Raw genomic sequence first — 16,881 nt, forward strand, 5'->3', positions numbered from 1 at the left:
GTTTGAGCAGGACATTTTCGAATATTTTCCACTTTACATGTTTCTTACCCCTTTCTGCACATCTTATCCAAAAAGTAAAGGTTTTCTGAAATGCTCTCAGATGTTTTAACTTCTAGCGCACAATAAAATCTGTCCAACGAGTTGGAAAAAAAAAACGTTTAAATAGCTTCTCTCCTCGGCCGGTTCCATAATATTATGCATTAGGAAGGTGCAATTCAACTTTTCACCAGATGGGGAATCAGCAATGTAGCCTATGCGGGAGCAACTTCCGGGTATGTCTTAAAAACATTTAGGAGAGAAGCTATTTAAACACTTTTTTCAACTCGTTGTATAGATTTTATTGCGCGCTAGAAATTAAAACATCTGAGAGCATTTTAGAAAACCTTTACTTTTGGATACGATGTGCAGAAAGGGGTAAAAAAAAAACAACAACATGTAAAGTGGACACTATTCGAAAATGTCCTGCTCAAACGGCACCCACAAACGTGGAACCTCATGTCGGAGCTATACAGCGGAGGGAGAGGTTCCGATTGGAGCTATGTATGTACATATCATTCAATGGGTGTAAGTGGCGCTGATGCAGCAGGTAAACGCCGGTATTACACCCCATGTAATCCAGGAAATACAATGACGTTCATCCACAGACGGGATTAAAACACTTCTTTATTAAACTATACTGAACATCAAGAGAACACCAACACCCCGTATGTACGGATAACATCTGTGGCTTTAAGATAATCACTTTATATTTACAATGTATACAGACATGTAGACGCACGAGCCTTAAAACACAGAACACCACACTGTTTGTGAAAGTGGCGCTGTTGCAGGTGACCGCAGGTATTACACTCCAAGTGAATGAGGAAATAGAACGGCGTTCAAACACACGCGTGATTAAAACACGTCTTTATTCAACGTTAAGTAATATTACGGAACAAAGCTGACCCATATGGACGGGTAACATACGTGGCTTTGGGCTTAAACGCTTTATGTGTTGGATTGGGTTCATTTATGGGGATTTACGAGCCGTTTAAAACTACCAACTAACATCAGCTCAGTCACCATAAATAAAATCCCTGCACAGTCTTGATCCAAGGCCTAAATAGATTATAAACCCAAATGAATGTAATGCATGTATGGCGGGGTTAGATCAACAAACCCCCACACAGTGAGTGTGGTTTAAGGTTTAAACTTTGGGTGACAATTTAGTTGTGATCATTTGGAACAAATGTTTGTTTGATGCAGTAGCCTTGGATCAAGACTTATAATAGATGTATTTTATCAATGTTGACTTATTTGCATATCTATGAGGTAAAAGTCAGACTCGACATAAAATTACTAGTTTGATGCATTTTCTCCCTCGGTTGTAAAACACAATATTTGATATTTATGTCCAGTTTGCTGTCATAATAATTCACAGTCCTAGAACAACTCGAATGCTTAAATAATAATGGTGTTAGATATCGGTGGATAAAAACGTGTCATGTTGATATAAATCAAATATCATTTTACCTTCTTCAGAGCAGAGCAGCGTGGCGTGCAAACAAAACTGCAACTTGGAACCAGCCGTGATGCGCCTCGTCCAATTTAAACCCGTATTCACATCCGGTCTAGAGCCCCGCCTACTGGATCCGGTGTGTTGAACGCGTACATGGAGGCATTATTTCCGTTTCCGTTTTCCAACCGGATCTTCACCCTTCAGAGTGAATTGATCGCCAGACTGCTTTCAAGTCATCAAAACTAAATCATCTACTCCTGTGTGGAGGATGCAGTGGTGTAAAGTAACTTAGTACATTTACTGAAGTACTGTACTTAAGTACAATTTTGAGGTGTTTGTGCTTTACTTGAGTATTTCCAATTTCCAATACTTACGTCTACTCCACTACATCTCAGAGGCAAATATTGTACTTTTACTCCACTACAATTATTTGAAAACATTAGTTACTAGTTACTTTGTACATTTTTATTATTATTACAAAACATACATTAAGCACTTCAGCCCTATGAAAACAGCTGATCTACAAGCTCACAACCAGTAGCAAAGCAATGTGTTGTGAGCTTGTAGATCTGCTATTTTCAAAGCATTTTTATACATTTTGGAAACTTGTGAAATGGGACATTCTGCAAAATGAGTAGCCTACTTAATTACTTTCAGTACTTAAGTATATTTTAATACGAATACTTTTGTACTGGTAAATGTTGAATTCCGGACTTACAGATTATTTCTACATTGCAGTATTGATACTTAATAAGTAAAAAATGTGAGTACATTTTCCACCACTGCTGGTATGGAGTCAAAAAAACAAACACGAAAGTGAAAGTGGAAAGTAGGAGAGTGGTGGAAGAAGTAGCTTATATTCAAACTTTTATATTAACTTAAATTATTATGAACAAATGCTAAACTTGTTATAGTAAAAGTAGTGATAATATAAACATAGCTACTCTGTTACAAGTAAAGTCCATCTATTCTCAATTTACATGAGTAAAAATAATAATAAAACATGTTGGACATTCAGCTGATATGTGATTCTTCTTGTAGTTTAAATTGTGCATATTTAATGAGACAATTTACATATTTGAATAAATTGTCTATTTAAAACGACACATCAATATGAACTTGTTTTATCTATAGCTTTTGTTTCTCAAAGTGGGGTCCGAGGACCCCCAGGGGTCCTTGGGGAGGTCTCAGGGGGTCCCCAGCAAAATTATTTAATACAGCATCAGCATCACAATCATTTTAACCACTTTATCCATATTAAATATCAGATATACAAGCTCACAGCACCACTGATATTTTAGAAATGTTTTGAAAAATCTCAAAAATGTGTGGGAAACGTTTAATAATGTTTAACTTCTTAACATAAATCTTCTTGTCTGGGGGTCCCTGGGGTCCCTGGCACAACATCATTTCAGATGGGGGTCCGTGGCCAAATGCATACATTCATTTGGGGGTCCTTGACATGAAAAAGTGTGAGAACCACTGGTTTATAGCAGCCATAGTCAGACACATGTAGTGTCTGATGATGAACAGCAGTTTTGCCAAGTGCTGCTGGAAAAGGAAACCAGCATCTTATCTCCATTAAGATGGTCAAGGTAGGAAGAAAAAGTACATTTAGATTCACATGTATGAAATATTACCCAAACTATTCTCTGACAGTGGTGGAAGAAGTACTCAGATATTTTACTTAAAAGTAGCAATACCGCAATATAAAAATACTCTTACAAGTAAAAGGCCTGTGTTCAAAATGTTACTTGAGTAAAAGTACAAAAGTGTTGGCATCAAAATGTACATAAAGTACCAAAAGTAAAACTACTAAAATGTTTGAAAATAGCCTAGGTATAAAATAGGGCTGATGTGGTTAATGTGTTTTATAATGGAATATATTTATATCTGCAAAGTAACTAGTAACTAAAGTTTTCAAATAATTGTAGTGGAGTAAAAGTAAATATATTAGTAGTAATAATAAATAAAGAAAAACATCACATGGATGCAACTGGGACGTATCATCAGTGTTGTCATCGGATGTTTCGGGTCTCGCAAGATATAACATACACCCTCGCCCAGGTGACCCAGCCAGGGTTGATCAAGCCCCGACTTACGTCCCAGTAGCTACCCACGGTCAGTCCTATAAGGCAAGACAGGGCAGTCCGCTTCTCCGGAAGTACTCTGCCGGGACTCGGGGAGGCTCTGGCACGTGGAGGGACTAGGCTCTGTGGGTTGTCTCTTGGCCGGGCTCCTCCTTCGTCTCACCAGGTCCAGGACCTGAGCGCTGCGCCAGATCACGCCAGATCAGGTGCACCGCCCCGATCCAAACATTTCCTTCTGGCGTGATGGTTTCTTGGGTCGATACCACTAGATTGGGCCGTCTAATGGTATTAGCTCCACTTGCGGTTAGCTGGAATGGCCCTCCTAAAGGCCTCACCGTGGGTTTGTTGGGCTTCTTCCTCACGGAAGACACAGCCTGGGGCGCTAACCCATACTGCTCCCGGGATAAAATAATAGTAAAAGTTAAATATTTGCCTCTGAGATGTAGTGGAGTAGAAGTAAAAGTACTGAAAATGGGAAATACTCCAGCAAAGTAAAAAATCCTCAAAAGTGTACTTAAGTACAGTACTTGAGTAAATGTACTTAGTTACTTTACACCACTACCCAAACTATTATCTGATGCCGATGATGATGATGATGATGATGATGATGATGATGATGATGATGATGATGATATCTTGGACATTTAGACCAGTGTCTCTCAAAATAAATTCATGTCAAGGACCCCCACAATAAAATGTATTGGCCACGGACCCCCATCTGACATGTTTTAATGCCAGGGACCCCCATCTGAAATGATTTAATGCCAGGGACCCCCATCTGAAATGTTTTAATGCCAGGGACCCCCCATACAATTTGTGTTGTTAAAATGTTAAAGAATATATATATATTGCAATTTCTTTCCAATTTCTTCTGAGATTCTTTTTGTAAATAGCAGATCTACAAGCTCACAACATGTTGCATCATGTATATGTAGCAGAGTGGCTCACAGCCCGGTGAGATAAAAGTCTGATATCTATAAGAAATAATAAAGTCTGCACATTAAAAAAAAAGAAGCTCCCAGTCAAGGCTTTTTAAAGCCATGACTGGGAGCTTCTTTTACATTTTTCAGTGTGCAGACTTTATTATTTCTTATATATATCCACTGTTGGTCCTGCACCTGCCGTACAGTGGATGTGCCAGTTTTATTGTTTCTATAAAACTCTGATATAGGCTCTATGCACAGCAGCCATATTGTGAAGACATTCACAGGTGTTGCCAATGATACTAATGAAGGCTCTGTTCCATTCTGCTCAAACAGAGGTCAGGGTGTTGATATTGTGCATGTTGGCTCACTGGAAACACTCTGCTACACTACAAATCCACCGTGCACTAACATAAATGGCCTACTGCACCAAGTGGCTCTAAGATGTGGGTCCAGGGACCCTCATGGTTCCTTAAGGGGTTTCCAAATGGCCCCTTACGAGTGTGTAACGGGTCAATTTGGTTCCATTTGTACACTCTCAGAGTTATGGGGGTCGTGGAAATTGAAAAATCTGAGAACCACTGTGCTACACTAAATGGAACAGAGCCTTAGTATCTTTGGTAACACCTGTGAATGTATTCACAATATGGCTGCTGTCCATAGAGCCTATTCCACCCAGAGTATAGAAACTACTCTTTAGTCTAGCGGTTGAGATGTTGGCTTCCAACGTGGGTAGTCTGGGAGGGTTAGCGTCGGAGCTTGGACAGCAGGGGCGCGGCCACTGCGTTGTGATTCAAATCAACAGCCAATGAAGAAAAGGGGGCGGGATCCACATGCAGTGGGTGATGCATCTAAATAGGATCGACGGGAAGCAATTTCCCCTTGAGAAATTTCGGCCGCCATTGTTGTGTACTGCTGTTTGCCTCTCGTCGGACTTTTTAGACGAGTTGCACAGCTCTCAGACCGGTAAGAGGCGTGTCCGCTCAGATTCAGAGCGTGACGTACATGCCGCCCACAAATACCAGGGCTGTGGCCCAGAAGTTCCTCGCCAGAGCTGGCGAAAACTTCTGGGAACTCAGATTACAACGTGGGAGACCGAGGTTCAAATCCCAGCCATAACATATTTAGGATAAAAGTAGTCAAGTTGATCTTGATGCTGAAATAACTCATTTAGATGGGGACCCCCTGGAACCCCCTCAAGGACCCCTGGGGGTCCGCGGACACCACTTTGAGAACCATGATTTAGACCAGCGGTTCCCAAACTTATTTAGCTGTGCACCCCTTATTACATCCTGACCTAGATGACGCACCCCCCCGGGGCGTCATCTATGCAAACCAATTAGGTTGGTTTGCCTAGATGGCAGGTCACGCACCCCCTGGTGGGCGCTCGCGCACCACAGTTTGGGAACCCCTGATTTAGACAATAACAGTAGTGTGATCGCTTTAGCGATCCCACAACTATAGTGTTAACATAAGATTATATTATAAGTGACAATGACATATCACACGAGTCATTGTGAAGCAATTATGATTCATGGTCACACTCTATTTCAGTAATATAATTAAATTGATTATATCTTATTGTATTTATTTCATTGTATTTGAATGCAGGGTCATTAAAATGAGTCCATATACAAACACATGTGTTGAATTAACTGTGGAAAAACTTGAAGAAGGCACTGGATTAAGTAAGCTTGGCTGTTAGCCTGGTCCCTGCCAGGCTAACAGCCAAGCTTACTTAATCCCTGGTCCCTGCCAGGCTAACTTCACAGCAACATTTCCATGGTAACTAAGGTAGGATTGCGTAAATTTTCTTTCATGAAATCGAGTCATGGATAAAGTTATCCAGGGTGCTCTGGCTAAATTAATCTAGCAAGATAATTCAGCTTTCATGAAACCGATTCATCGCTAATTCTGGCTAAATGAAGACAGGATAGGTATTAAATCCAGGCCTAACCCCTAATTCTGCTTTCGTGAAATAGGCCCCCGGTGCTAGACAAACAGCAGATCAACTCTATGAACAGTGAGTCCTATAGATTTAATCACATGAACCCTAGCATCCCTATTCTGGCCTGGGCAGGTCATTAGAGGTAAACATTTGGTAACAATACTGTAGGCAAACATTCGGTAGAAATAGATCTACAAATTCATGTCGCCATGGCTATTTCTGGCAGAGATTTGGTACAGAAGGAAATATGAGGGGGGGAGGGATACAAACCCTTGGGGACACCAGTCAACAAAGTATAGGGTTTAAGTGGTTTAATTTCACTATTATTTCACTAGCTAGAAGTTAACCCAATGAGAGAATGTATAAGAATTACTATTAGATCATAGGTTTCAATCTCTGCACTGTTTCCCCACCTATATCTAATCTAACAACAAAAATCTTCTCTTATGGGGGTCCCTAGCATAAGCAACTCTTTATGAATGGGGGCCTGCGGCCCAATACGTATCAATTTGGAGGTTGTTGACATGAAAACCACTGATGTAGGGAGTGAGAGGGAGTGTCCATGATGGCCAGGAGTTTGGTCCTCATACAGAACCAGCTTTCTTAATTAGCCTGTTCAGCCTCCTGGTATCACCTTCCTTGATGCTGATGCTTGATGCTCAGAAACACACTTACAAAAGTTCCATCATTGCCTGTCGAATATCTTGTGTACTATGCAGCAAAATATCTCCCTGGTAAACATCACGGTCTGGCTTGTGTGTTGGTTCATTAAGCTCTGTGTTCCATTCAGGTAAGAAGACATCATTGTTGAGTTCACACACATTGTGCAGGATACAACAAGCTGTAACAATATCAGGCATGAGTTCAACATCTACATCATTGCGCTTGAGCAGACATCTCCAACGACCTTTGAGACGGCAGAAGGCGTTTTCAACCACCACACAAGCTGAGCTTAAACGCTTGTTGAAGTTGCACTGTTCCTGGTTCAGGTTGTGATGATTGGTGAAGCCTTTCATCAGCCACTTCTTCAATGGATAGGCAGAGTCTCCGATGAGGTGTACAGGAATTTCTACTCCATTCACCATCGAAGATGTCTGTGGAGACAATGGCAACATTGCTTGCTTGAGTAGGGTTACTCTGGAGAGTGGCCTTGCTTTACCAGAAAGCGTAATTTTCAGACTTTATGCTGTCAGATAGTTTTCAGGTAAAAGGCTGTCACAGGAGTTAGACTACCTGTAGGGTTATATAAATGCAATTACAAATAAATGGCAAACCTCTCGGGGGAACAGATAACCATCTTGGTCTTCAGCCATTCTATACAAGGGGGAGTTGGCCAACACTCGAGCATCATGTGTGCGGTCAGGACAGCTTATAGGCCAGCTTATACATATATCTGTGAAGCTAAGAAAAATGAAAATTGTAGTAATTTAAAATAAAAAAATATATATAAAGCGCATTTCAGACTAGGATATAAAGAATAAATGCAGCTAAAATTAATAACACATCTCCAATTTGGCAAAATAACCACTCACACATTTTTACAATCGTGCCCGTTACAACTTACCAGAACTTGTGATCCACCACAGCCTGCAGCACAATGTGGTCATCCTTGGGACCGATGATAGGAATGTGGGTTGTATCAATGGCACCAGCACACATAGGATAACCACGGTCAGAAAACCCACTAAGTGTCTCCTGAAGACGCTCTCCTTTCGGTAGGCACATGAAACGTTCAGCCAGGTTGGTCTTCAAAGCTGTGGTCACCTGGCATAGGATGCACAGTAAAATCCTCAGTGTTAATTTATCCACTGACAATAACCTGATATCTGCAGCCAGGTATCAGCTTCTTAAATTTAAAAGGACCACTTAACCCACTTCACCCATTTTTATCTTCATATAATTGGTCCTCACTAATGCTCATTATAATATCATTCCATTTTTGTCTACTCAAAGAAACAAAGTTACAACAATGTCAAATATTGCCATTATGCAAGTTTAAAGAGTAAAATTATATAGTGGGTTAATAAATATTTTCGGTCCCCCCCAAAAGTACAAGTTCCGGATTGCAGCTTTATTAACAGTATTTGCCACTGGTTCTCAAAGTGAGGACCGGGGACCCCCAGGGGGTCCCCAGCAAAAGTAGTTAATATAGCATCACAATCATTTTAACCACTTTTCCTGTTTTTTTCCTATGTTGGCTATTAAAAAATAGCAGATGTACAAGCTCACGGCACGTCACTTCGTACCACGCTGTGACATCTGCTATTTTTGAAAATCTGAAAAATATCAAATGTTGTGAAAGTTTTTAATAATTTTGCTTTTTTTAAGCATAAATCTTCTCTTTTGGGGCTCCCTGGTACAAAAATATGTTGAGATGGGGGGTCCCCGGTCCTCGGCCAAATACATGTCAATTTGGGGGTCCTTGACATGAAAAAGTTTGAGAACCAGTGGTATATGCCATACTATACGAGTATACAGATTGTGTGGTTTTCAAAGTTACCTGGCGCACTAACTTGCACACTGTCGATGTTCCCACCCCGAACAGAGAGCTGATGCGCCGGTACTCACTCGGCGTGGCGTACCACCACACCACTATAGCCAACCTCCGTCGGGGCTCGATGGGCTTCCTCCAGTGGGTGGTCTTCTTCTGGAGGCTCCCCTCAACGAGCTGGAGCACGTACTCGAACGTGCTGCGCGACATTCTGAAGTGCTCCCTCCACTGTTCCCCGTCGAAGTTGTTGAGAACGCCGGACCAGAACTTCTGTCCGTGTGGCCTCTCCACCTTCCATTGGTTTCTCTCCAGGCTTCTCGGCCGGAGGAGACAATACACCACCTTCAGTGTTGCCAGGTTTTGCAAGAGACACAAGCAAACGGGTCTATGAAAACAAGCCCAAAAGAAGCGACTAGGCAACATGAGCCCTACTACAAACCAATTCTTCTGCCTACACATAGGTCATGTCCTAGTGTGAGCGAATACGAGAAGGGAATCAACGTCACGTGATTCCCTTGTTTGAACCGGCAAAAACTCGGATGTGTGTCTCAAAGAATATGCAGCGGCTATTTGAAAATAGCCGATCTACAAGCTCACAACGCGTCGCATAGATCTGCTATTTTCAAAAAATCTTGAAGAAAATGTGGAATAATTTTTAAACATTTTAACACCACAAATCTTGTAGTATATGGGTCCAGGGTCCCTGACATAAAATATTTTCAGATGGGGGTCTGCAGACAAATGCATGCCACATGAAAAACCCAAAATAAGCAACAACACTTAAGAAACAAGCAAAAAAAAAAACAACAACAATATTTAGAAGCAACTTTACAGAAAAACAAGCCCAAAGTCGCTTATAATAAGCGGACATGGCAACACTGTTCTCGGCTGTTGGTATTGATTGATTGATTGATTGATTGATGTACTTTATTTAGTAAGAAATGAGAAACAGTACAATACAAGGTCTACTGCATTGGATAACTCGTAAAGCACTAAGCTTGTTTAAAATGAGTTCCCACACACACAAATCATGATGACATATAAGAGACAGACAGATATACACGACTATACAGAACGTCATACAATCAGTTTACAGGTTACTGGTATGAGACATAAGAAATATGTACAAAAGAAAAGATAAGGGGGGGGGGGGGGTTAGGTTAACACTTTGACATGGGCCAGTTTGGAATTGCAGCCTCCTGAAGGTGTTTCTTTAGGGCCGTTTTGAAAGTGAGTAGGGTTTTACACTCCTTTACTCCTTTTGGTAGGGCATTCCACATTTTTGTTGTATAGCATGAGAAAGAGTTCATTCCCTTTGTTGTGCCAAATCTGGGTTGAATACCAGAGGCAGCTCCACGGATCATGTTCAACTTGAACATGACCCGTGGAGCTGCCTCTGGTATTGTGATAGTGGACTTCATTTACGTTTTTGAAGTATTTTGACAGGTACAGGGGGATCCCAATGAATAAAAAAATATATATATATACACTTTCGTTATTTACCAAAACAAAGACGGTTTTATAGAGTTGAAAGCCTACTCTACTAGTAGGACACTTTGCCCCCCACCTCACGTCTAAAATACACTTTTTGGCCAGAAAAGAAAACATTTCAGAAGGAAAAATCTGGTCAATAGAAAAATTCCATTAACCAGATCTGTAGAGGGCGCAGTGGAGTAGCCAAAAACATGTTTTCCTTCCAGTGAAATATTTTCTTTTCTGGCCAAAAAGTGTGTTTTAGACGTGAGGTGGGGGGCTCAGAGTGTTTCCACAAAGTAGAGTAGACTTTCAACTCCATAAAATCGTCTTTGTTTTGGTGAGAAGCGAAAGCGTATGTTTTATTTCTACTACAGACGAGAGACTGCGCAGCCTGCGCTGCCGCGGGTATGAGGGGGGAGGATAGAAAGTCCCATAGCGTTAAGGAGAACTCTTGTCTCCTTCTAATGGTCCATGGACCAGAGCTAGGCTGGAGGAGACAATACACCACCTTCCTCCGCATGTGACGCCTCCATCTGCGGCTCCTGTCCGACTCGTACTTCTCTCTGGAGGTCTTCAGGTCCTCCTCCAAACTCCTCCTGATGTCTCTCAGGCGTTGTTTTGAATCAAATAAATGTCGAAAATGTACTTCAGCCGAAATGATGTTGTGCAGCGCTAACATAATGAACCCAGGGCCATTTCTTCTAGTCTCAACAGATGAGAGACTGTGCTCTACTGGCGAAGCCATGTTGCCCGGATCTGTGTTCCGTGAGCAACAATAACGGGGAAACGATAGGTCTTCCGGTGGACGATCTCTTCAGAATAAGAGTACCCTCTAGAGTAAAATCACACCCAGTCCGAAGTGAGCGGTGCTATTTATGAGTTATTAATTTCATCATGTGTCTCGCTAGCCAATCACAGCACGCCCTGCAAAGCTTAGCCAATGGGCGTGTTTTACACAGCATGGCGTCATAGCGAAAGACACATTTTATATGGCCGTTTCTCAATACCCGAACTTGGGAAGCACGGACTTGCGTCCTTGGAAGTTCAGACTTGCAAGTTCGCCTCGGGAGTATAAACTTGCGAGGTCGCGAGGACGGGAGTACGGTAGTTGGAACGCACCGTTCTCGGTGACGTCACCATCTCAGCTCGTCCACAGTGTGGATATGCTCAGAGCAGATCTGCAAGCTAACAACGCATCGCTGAGCGACGCGGTGTTAGCTTGTAGATCTGTTTTTTGTACAACAGAACATAACGTAGCCTACATTTTACAATATAATGATATTATATGAACATAAGATATATTAACGTATATATATATATATATATATATATATATATATATATATATATATATATATATATATATATATATATATATATATATATATATATATATATATAAATATAAATGTTAAAACATCGTTTTTGTTAATTTAATGTATTTAGCCTACTCTCAGAAACAAACGTATAGAAATATGTCATTTGGTATGTATTTATTATGATACTGACCGATTGTGTTTGTGTAACAAATAAATGACTTACAGACCCACCAGGGTATAACAGGATAGGTGGGCACAAAGGGCATCTGGGCACCTCGATGTAAAATTGTCTATTTTGTCCCAAATGTTAATAAATTAAATATTTGAAAAATGTTCTAAGGTAAAGTAGCCTATATGATTATAACATGCTTAAACATTCGACAACCAAGGTCTAATATTTCTACAATTGCTACAAAACCTGTATATCCAGTCATTTGAGAGCATAAATAAGAAGTTGAAGGATAACGTCTGATAGTTTAACTCCAATCGGGGGTTAAGCGGGCGGGGGGGTCGCGCAACAACGGCTGATAAGTCTATTGAGAATTACCGAGCCATTTCCCCAGGACGATTTTGCCCCTGCACTTTGAGCAGACAGGGCACACAGGGGCAGGCAGGGTGTTACAAGCGTCGGGTGCCGGAAAAGCATCTCTCAGATGTTTTACATTTTATCGTCCAAGTCATTTTCAACGACGGGTTGAATCAAGCGTTTAAATCGCTTTTTTAGTCAGCCTGTGGCCAGTCAACCCCCGTCCGCATGCGCTGTACTGCTCCAGTAAGATTGCACTGGGAAAACATGGCACAGGCTGACTAAATAAGCGATTTAAACGCTTGTTTCAACGCGTCGGTAACATTTTCTTGGCCGCTAAAATGTAAAACATCTGGACTACCTTTACTGTTTGGATACGATGTGCAGGAAAATGTAATAATCATGCATAGTGACCAATTTTCGCCCGTGTCGTCACTTGCCTGCACGCGACGCTGTGGAACCTCATTTCGGCGCAGCCCTCCGCTGCAGAGGTTTCAAATGGTTACACTTATTACTATTAGACTTAATTAAGTCTGATGATGATGTACCGTGCATGTTCACATCATGTATACTGTACTTTAAATAAAACCATATTTGAAATATTTCATGTTTTAACATTTTGGACAAAATAGCCAGTTTTACATCGAGGTGCCCAGATGTCCATAGTGCCCACCTATCCTGTATCCGTTGGCATACCTCATACCTGCTGGAGTCAGGAGGCGATTGCGGGTGAGAAGCCTGGGTTGGCAAGGGTCTGGGAGCACTGGACCAAATAATTACCCGTGTGGAATAAAGTTGATCAGAACGGGAGGCTGGCGAGCGAGGCGACGTGATGTTGTAATATGGCACTTCTCTGGCTTTTAAAAAAAAAAAAAAATGTTTCCCCCTAGGTATCACTTGTGTATTGAGTGAGTGGTATATTATAGAATATAAAACTAAACAGAATAAACATATATAACCGAATAAACATATATACACACACACACACACACACACATAACATTTAGCCTAAGGCTATTAACACATTTGAAAATATAGTGCCGTCATTGTGGATTATATTAGTTAAAAGTAAATAGCCTAAGTAGGCTACACTATAATTAATAATAGGTCTGCACATCAAAAGAAGTTAAAACTTACATTCACACATACAAAAGTCAAAGTGGCCTAGTCAGACAAAATCGCACACAAATAAGAGTGGACCTCAAATTTTATTTCCAAAATATAAATAACCAGAGTGAAATTGATGGAATGACAAAATAAAAAATACATGAATGATGTACAGGCGTACGACATGAATCAAGCTTGATAAATATTAATAAACACCAGTGGTGGAAAGTAACTAAGTATATTTACTGTATAACAGTATAAAGTACCGTATAACTGTATAGTTAGTAGGCTACCTTTGAGGTAGTTTTACTTTACTGGTATATTTCCAATTTTCAGTAGCCTACTCTTACTCCACTATGCCTCAGAGGCAAATATTGTACTTTTACTCCACTACAGTTATTTGAAAACTTTAATTACTAGTTACTTTGTAGATTCAGATTATTATTACAAAACATACATTAACCACTTGAGCCATATCTACATTTGAACCATTAGAAAATAGCCGATCTACAAGCTCACTTGTAGGACTTGTAGGTCTGCTATTTTCAAAAGATTTCTATACATTTTATACATTAGAAAACTTGTGAAATGGGACATTCTGCATAAGGATTACTTTCAACTTTTGGTATTTAAGTGCATTTTTATACCAACTTTTGTACTTTTACTCAAGTACATTTTTAATTCCGGACTTCTGCTTGTAACAGAGTATTTCTACATTGCAGTATTGTTACTTTTACTCAAGTAAAAAATGTGAGTACTTTTTCCACAACTGATAAACACATGAATATTTCTCTGGATGAAGTCCTCTTGCTTGGTGAAAAGTCTCGTTGACAGCTCAGCGCAGAATGAACTCCCTGGACGCATACCTTCAATTGAAGTAAAATAACGTTAATACTACTCGCATAAACACATATCAAACATTAGTCAGAGGCAGTTCTATCTCCCCAATATTGGCTGAGACTATAGAAGTCCAATAAATATATCCACAACTAATTAGATCTCATTTGAACCACTACAAAGAAGACCCAGCTGAACCAGCGGACACTTTCAAAAGGACTGGCCGCAAATGAGGCTTCATAGGCGGGGTACAGTGGTCTGACGGGCCGGTCATCTGCTGCCGGGTTAACAGCGGCTAGCCGGCTACACAAACGTCCGAAAGTTCGGTGCACAAATCAGCCACAGATTTGAAGTTAATTAACAACATTCAAGCCTAAAATAAATCTTAAAATTACATTCTGTGGCAAAACAAAAAAATAATTCGGACATTTCTTACCGCGGTCCGTGTCCGCCATATTGGTCCTGTTTTTCAAGCGCTCCGGTCCGGTGCGGTGTTGCATTCTGGGCAATCTGCTGTGAAAAGTCATCTGCGAGTCTAGTCTGAAGCATGCTCGGTAAAGGGGGCGGATCAAGTTCCCATCCGGGTATTTTGTCTGTACTTAGGCAAATGCGAACTTAGAATTGGAACAGTACTTTGGCAGCGACTGATGACGTATCACGAGTTCGTGAGGACGGGAGTACAGACAAGTTCGGGTATTGAGAAACGGCCATAGACATTTTCACGACGGAAAGAAAAACTTTTACCACGGATGGGTCCTAAACCCACTTATAGGAGCAGTTGCACCGCTCAAAAAGAAGCTCTTGAAAACCATTGAAAAACGGTTAATTTCCACATAAAACTATGCATTACGCATTTAAACGAAGCTATACAACACAAATGATGTTGCCCGGCTTGTTTACAACAACCTTCCGTCGTGCGCCGTGAATGCCAATTTCCCTGTAACATATACACCTCACTCGTACATTATTATGTCATATCCTGTAGAGGCAAAGATTGAGGGCCAGAGCTGCCATATTTAAAAACATAAACAAAGGAATAATGAAATAATAAAGAAATTAATGTAGAAATAAAGGCGCAGGTTAATTTGAAAATAAATAAATATGCACAGAAATAGATAAATAAATAAATGCATTGATTGATTGATTGATTGATTGACATTTTTATTAGGCAAAAGAATGTAAAACAACACAGTTACATTTATAATGCTTTTGTCTAAAAGGTCCGGCCAAAAAAGTCCTTGCGGGCTTGTTTCCGTTGGGGTCCTTGAATTTATTTCATAGACATATATAGTAGCAACCAAACAGTTCAAAAATCAACATAAGAATACAGAGGAAAAAAGATATACCATTATGTACAAAAAAGGCATGAGAAAATAAAAAATATACAAAAAAAACATTAGAAAATAAAATAAAAAGTATGTACTCTATGTGTGTGACAAATTACTTAATTTTGCATTTATTTATTTCCAAATGTATTTATTCCCCTGTTTATTTATTTATCTATTTCCTCACCTTTTTCTTCTTTTGGGTGTTTGTGCGTCTTTTTTTCTTTTTTCCTGTTTTTATGTGCTGGGTTGGGGAGGGGGGACATTGATTGTGTCACATCACATGGATTTTGATGTAAACAGTCTGACAACGTAAAAAAGATGAAAAAAGCTTAATAAGCTGGTGATGTCCTTGTCAATATCCTGGTCAGTAGGCCTACATGTAGCCAGCATAAGAGATGTGTAACTAAAAAGTATTATGGTCATTAGCATTCCAGGGACATTGAAAAAGGAGCGCTCGTTTTCACCCACCCCCCAGGCAATTCTGTAGAACCAACACTAGAGGGCAATGCAAGCCACACCAGACTAGAACGTCTATGCAACGTGCATAGACATGCATAGACATGAACGTGCACGCGCGTGCGCACACACGCTCATGCTTTCAATTTGGTTTATTGAAATGACTTAAGATAATTAGTGTGGTTGCCCAACAGGGCAACCAGACTATAGTACTCTATACTCTTTATTTCTTTATTTATTTATAGATAAACTTTTTTTCAGACGCATCTCCTCCCACAGTTTTTATCCCCTAATGTTGTGCCATATATCAAAATGACCGTCTAAATCGGGAATCGTGCGCTTGTATAGGGCTAAGAGATTGTTTGAATAGTTTAATTGATATTGATTTATTAGTGCATTAAATTTGCCCCATCCGCTTTAATGGAAAAGTGACAAAACTCAAATTCAAGTATTTTTTTCTCAGAAACCGTAAGAGCTAGAGTTATCAGATTTGGAGGGATAATTCATGATATTGTCCGAAATTATTGAAAAAAATATCACACCATTCGGCCTCATGGTGGCGCTATAACAGCCCCCTTTACGTTTTGGCCTGTAACTCTTGAACCGTAGGTCCGAAAATCAAAATTTCTTTTCACCTGGATTCCTTGGGTCACTACGCATCTCCCCATATAGGCCACGCCCATTTGCGTCAGGATAGATTTTTTGATATTGATTTATTTGTGCATTAAATGTCCCCATCCACTTTAATGGGAATTGCAAAAACTCCCATTCAAGTATTTTTTTCTCGGACACCGTAAGGGCTACAGTTACAAGATTTGGAGGGGAGGTTAATAGTTTTTTGAAAAATTATTATGAAAATAATCACACCAGTCGGCCACATGG

At 40.3% G+C, this 16,881-nt stretch overlaps 1 protein-coding gene across 1 annotated transcript; it reads right to left on the reverse strand.

Moving 5' to 3' along the window:
- Positions 1-6,266: 6,266 nt before the first annotated feature.
- Positions 6,267-11,177, reverse strand: LOC311053178 (uncharacterized protein). Its single transcript, XM_084068629.1, has 5 exons — positions 10,935-11,177; positions 8,960-9,292; positions 8,024-8,223; positions 7,734-7,860; positions 6,267-7,553 (listed from the first exon to the last, which is right to left on the reverse strand). Exons 1-5 carry the CDS (start codon positions 11,169-11,171, stop codon positions 7,131-7,133), a joined length of 1,320 nt encoding a protein of 439 aa, XP_083924755.1. The 5' UTR covers positions 11,172-11,177; the 3' UTR covers positions 6,267-7,130.
- Between the last annotated feature and the right edge of the window lie 5,704 nt (positions 11,178-16,881).

The sequence above is a fragment of the Gymnoscopelus microlampas genome (assembly GCF_963454915.1).
Source record: "Gymnoscopelus microlampas genome assembly, chromosome: 10".
NCBI classification, from domain to species: domain Eukaryota; kingdom Metazoa; phylum Chordata; class Actinopteri; order Myctophiformes; family Myctophidae; genus Gymnoscopelus; species Gymnoscopelus microlampas.